The 3,674-nt window shown below is 43.9% G+C and overlaps 1 protein-coding gene across 1 annotated transcript in view; it reads left to right on the top strand.

Annotated features, from left to right (window-relative positions):
* The first annotated feature begins 1,176 nt into the window (after positions 1–1,176).
* Positions 1,177–3,674, top strand: part of hnf1a (HNF1 homeobox a) — a 207,410-nt gene continuing 204,912 nt past the window's right edge. Inside the window, exon 1 of the mRNA XM_043715931.1 lies at positions 1,177–2,051. Within this exon, the coding sequence (XP_043571866.1) occupies positions 1,702–2,051 (350 nt within the window). The 5' untranslated portion in view covers positions 1,177–1,701. The remainder of the gene's footprint in view (positions 2,052–3,674) is intronic.

The following is a 3,674-nucleotide window of genomic DNA, read 5'->3' as shown; positions in this document are numbered from 1 at the left end:
CATCTCCTTTGAGCTACCCCCTCCCATCTTAAATGCATGCCCCGTACACAGTCAGAACCTTTCCCTGTTTCAACTGGGGAAAAGTTCTGACTGTCAACCCTATCTATGCATCTCATCATTTTATAGACTTCTGTCATGTCTACCCTCAGCCTCCGCTCCTCCAGAGAAAACAACTGGAGTTTTCTCCCCTCTCCTTACAGCTCACACCGTCTAATCCAGGCAGCATCCTGATAAATGGGATGGGTGATGGCCTAGTGGTATTATCACTGGAACATAGAGACCTCATTAATGGGAACTGGGGTTTGAATGCCACCATGGCAGATGGTGGAATTTGAATTCAATAAAATGGGTGGAATTAAGTGTCTAATGATGACCATTCATCCATTGCCAATTATCAGAAAAACACATCTGGTTCACTAATGTCCTTCAGGGCAGGAAACTGTCATCCTTACCTGGTCTGACCTATATGTGATTCCAGACACATAGCAATGTGGCTGACTCTTAACTGCCCTCTGGGCAATTAGAGATTGGCAATAAATGCTGGCCTAGCCAGTGACTCCCCTCATCCCATAAGTAATTAAACCTCATCTGCACCCTCTCCAAAGCCCCTGCATCCTTCCTGTATTATGGTGACCAGAATTGAAACATTAACTGTTTCTCCTTCCACAGATGCTGCCAGACCTGTTGAATTTCTCCAGCATTTTCTGATTTTATTCCTGCTGTTGTTTATTCAAGAGGGCAAGTGCACTCTCTTTGCCATTCTTTGCAGAGGCACAGTCAGTGTTGATCATGAGGGAGACACATCCCACCGTTTTCTCTTGTGTCGTAGGGTGCCTCCTTTGTCCTATTTCCTTCTCAGCAGCCCCTACAAAGTACCCCAAATCATCCCTTCATCAAAAGCAGTACAGCAGTTTGACATGTAAACCCTGACATTGTGAAAGCACCTACACATGTTCCTCTCTTGTTTCTGCAACATGCATCTCTCTCAATTAATATGGAGTCTGCTTTTAGTACACGGCCAGAATGAAAGGAGAACTAGTAATCCTGTCTCAACTGGGTGTAGGCCAGAAAACATGTGACCCATTGTACCTAGCTTCCAGTTAAAACTGATAGGTGGCTAGAGAGCAGCTGATTGGGTCTGATATCTGGATCAATATTGAACATGAGCTGAAAATAAATATTTAAACACATATGGTGGGGGTTGAGCTATGAAAAAAGAAATTGGATTTGCAAAAAAAAAGCTTTTATTATTTCAAGCCTTTCAGATGTAGAAAGATGGGGGGGGGCAAAAAAGACAATTTTTTATAAGGAACGATTGAATGCAGTTTGAGTGTTTGACATGTTTCCCTGCACTTTGTACAACAGTTAAAATGGGGTCCAAAGTCCAATGGCTGCAGGAGCGGATGGATAAATGTGAACCCAGGAAAATGTGCCCAGTTCGAATGTAAACAGAGGAACCGAGGCCACGCTGGTGATGACCAAAGCGGGTCACTTTCTGGTTTAGAAAGTAATGGTTTTGGTGACTTACTTGTTTTTGGAAGAGCTTGCAATTTAACTGAACATGTGGAAAGAGTTCCATAACATCAAGGGACATCTTATGGCGAGGGGTAAATAAATTGGAACTAAAGAGGGGGAAGAGAGTGGATTGTTACAAGTTTAGGCTGAGTGGGTTTTTTTTGGGGGGGTAGGTGTTGGTGGGAGATGGTGACCAAATTGACAGCCTTGCAGCAGGAGCTGGTCAATGCATTGGTTGGCTCTGGGCTCACCAGAGAGACCCTGGTCGAAGCTCTTCAGGAACTGGAGCCTTATCCAGCTGGCCAGAGCGAGGAGGCTCAGGGCTCAGCGCTCAGCATCCTCCCCAGCGATGCCTCCAAACCCGAATCCCTGCCGGCCTTACTGAACGGCCACAGCAACCCCGACAAACTCTCCGGGGACGAGAGCTCAGAGGACGGCGATGATGACTACGACACTCCGGCCATCCTGAAGGAACCGCTCAATCTCAGCCCCGAGGAAGCCGCTCAGCAGAAGGCGATCGTGGAACAGTTTCTCCAGTAAGAAACCCTCCCACTTGTTTCCCCACGTTGATGTTCTGTGAGAACTTGTTGCTGCAGGTACTGTTCCCTGATCTTGTGCAGCCCATTCTGTGCAAGTGTGATGGGAAACCGCTTGGCTGAATTAGGCGTGCCACAGCTAGTTACTAATTATCCAAGTGATTGTTATTTCTTTGTGCTTTTTGCAAAATATAAACTACAATAGCATAGCCGTCCCTTTTTGCTTATATTTGATCATTAACTACTGATTATACAGGACGTCCGGAAGTATTACAGATATGGAATGCCTGTTCAGATTAAAGTTATATCCTCGTTTGTTATTAATTAATTTGTGAGTAATGGTGTTGGCAATTGTCTATACCCTTCGTGCAAGGTGATTGTAACAAATTCACGCCACTCAGCGACCCTGTGTCAAAGTCTGGGTAAAAAGGAATTAATGTTTACCCTTTTTTTATAATCCTTCAGATTGAGTTCCATTTATAATTAAATCTTGTTTAAAAATGAAATGATGAAACTTCACGGGGGGGGGGTATGTAAAAGGAATGTCTGTTACAGATCCTGGGTAGTCACATTAAAACATTGCACAAAGCGGGTTAATACAAAAAAAATCATCGATTTTTCACTCCCCCCTTTAAGGCCTGCTTATAACTGGAGTTATTGCAGTGCGTTTGTGCATGACTTGCGTGTACTAATGAATTCTGTTGGTTTAGCAAACTACATGAAGAGTTTTAAACAAGTATCGAATATTTGAGCAGTCCTAAATAATTATCTTGTTGTCATCACATCTGCAAACTTTCAGAATAGCAAAGTTCTCCAGTAGGTTAAAGCAAGTTTGATTTTTTTAAAAAGTTGGTTATGACTAGCTAGCAGTATAGTTTTATTTAGTGCAGTATACTTTGGCATTGATAATTGTGATTTGAATCCATTGATTGTACGATGGGGTTATTGTTGTGAATTGGATGCATTTCATTAGCGAGGGTGGAAACTGGCAGCTCACTGGGCGGGTCAAAGTGATGTTTTGGCTTGTTCTGGGGATGGACACTAAATAGTCAATCCAACTCCCACCGAAAGCGAACCACACTCCGGCTGGATGCCTAATCGGGATAGCGATTGACAGGCAGGAGAACGGCAGGACACAGCCCTTTAGTAAATCTGGCAGCACCCAGACAAATTACAAATGGAGTTTGTAAAAGCAGGAAAAGACGCGCTGAAACTGGGGTTGCTGTTTGTTTTAAGATTTGGACTTTGCTCCAGCTGCAAGTTTTATCAGTAGCTCAACATCAACAGCTCAATAAAAAAGTAGTTCAGGATTAGCACGTCTTTGAGGGAAACCGTACGAGATGTTGTACAAAATGGTTGATTTATAAACAAGAATATTTTCACAGTATTTTCCAGGCTGTTTGACCGTAAGACATAGGAGCGGAAGTAAGGCCATTCGGCCCATCGAGTCCACTCCGCCATTCAATCATGGCTGATGGGCATTTCAACTCCACTTACCCGCATTCTCCCCGTGGCCCTTAATACCTTGTGACATCAAGAATTTATCAATTTCTGCCTTGAAGACATTTAGCGTCCCAGCCTCCACTGCACTCTGTGGCAATGAATTCCACAGGCCCACCACCC

The sequence above is a fragment of the Chiloscyllium plagiosum genome, chromosome 25 (assembly GCF_004010195.1).
Source record: "Chiloscyllium plagiosum isolate BGI_BamShark_2017 chromosome 25, ASM401019v2, whole genome shotgun sequence".
NCBI classification, from domain to species: domain Eukaryota; kingdom Metazoa; phylum Chordata; class Chondrichthyes; order Orectolobiformes; family Hemiscylliidae; genus Chiloscyllium; species Chiloscyllium plagiosum.
Note: the sequence above shows the minus strand (reverse complement) of the source record. Positions and strands in the feature narration are given on the sequence as shown.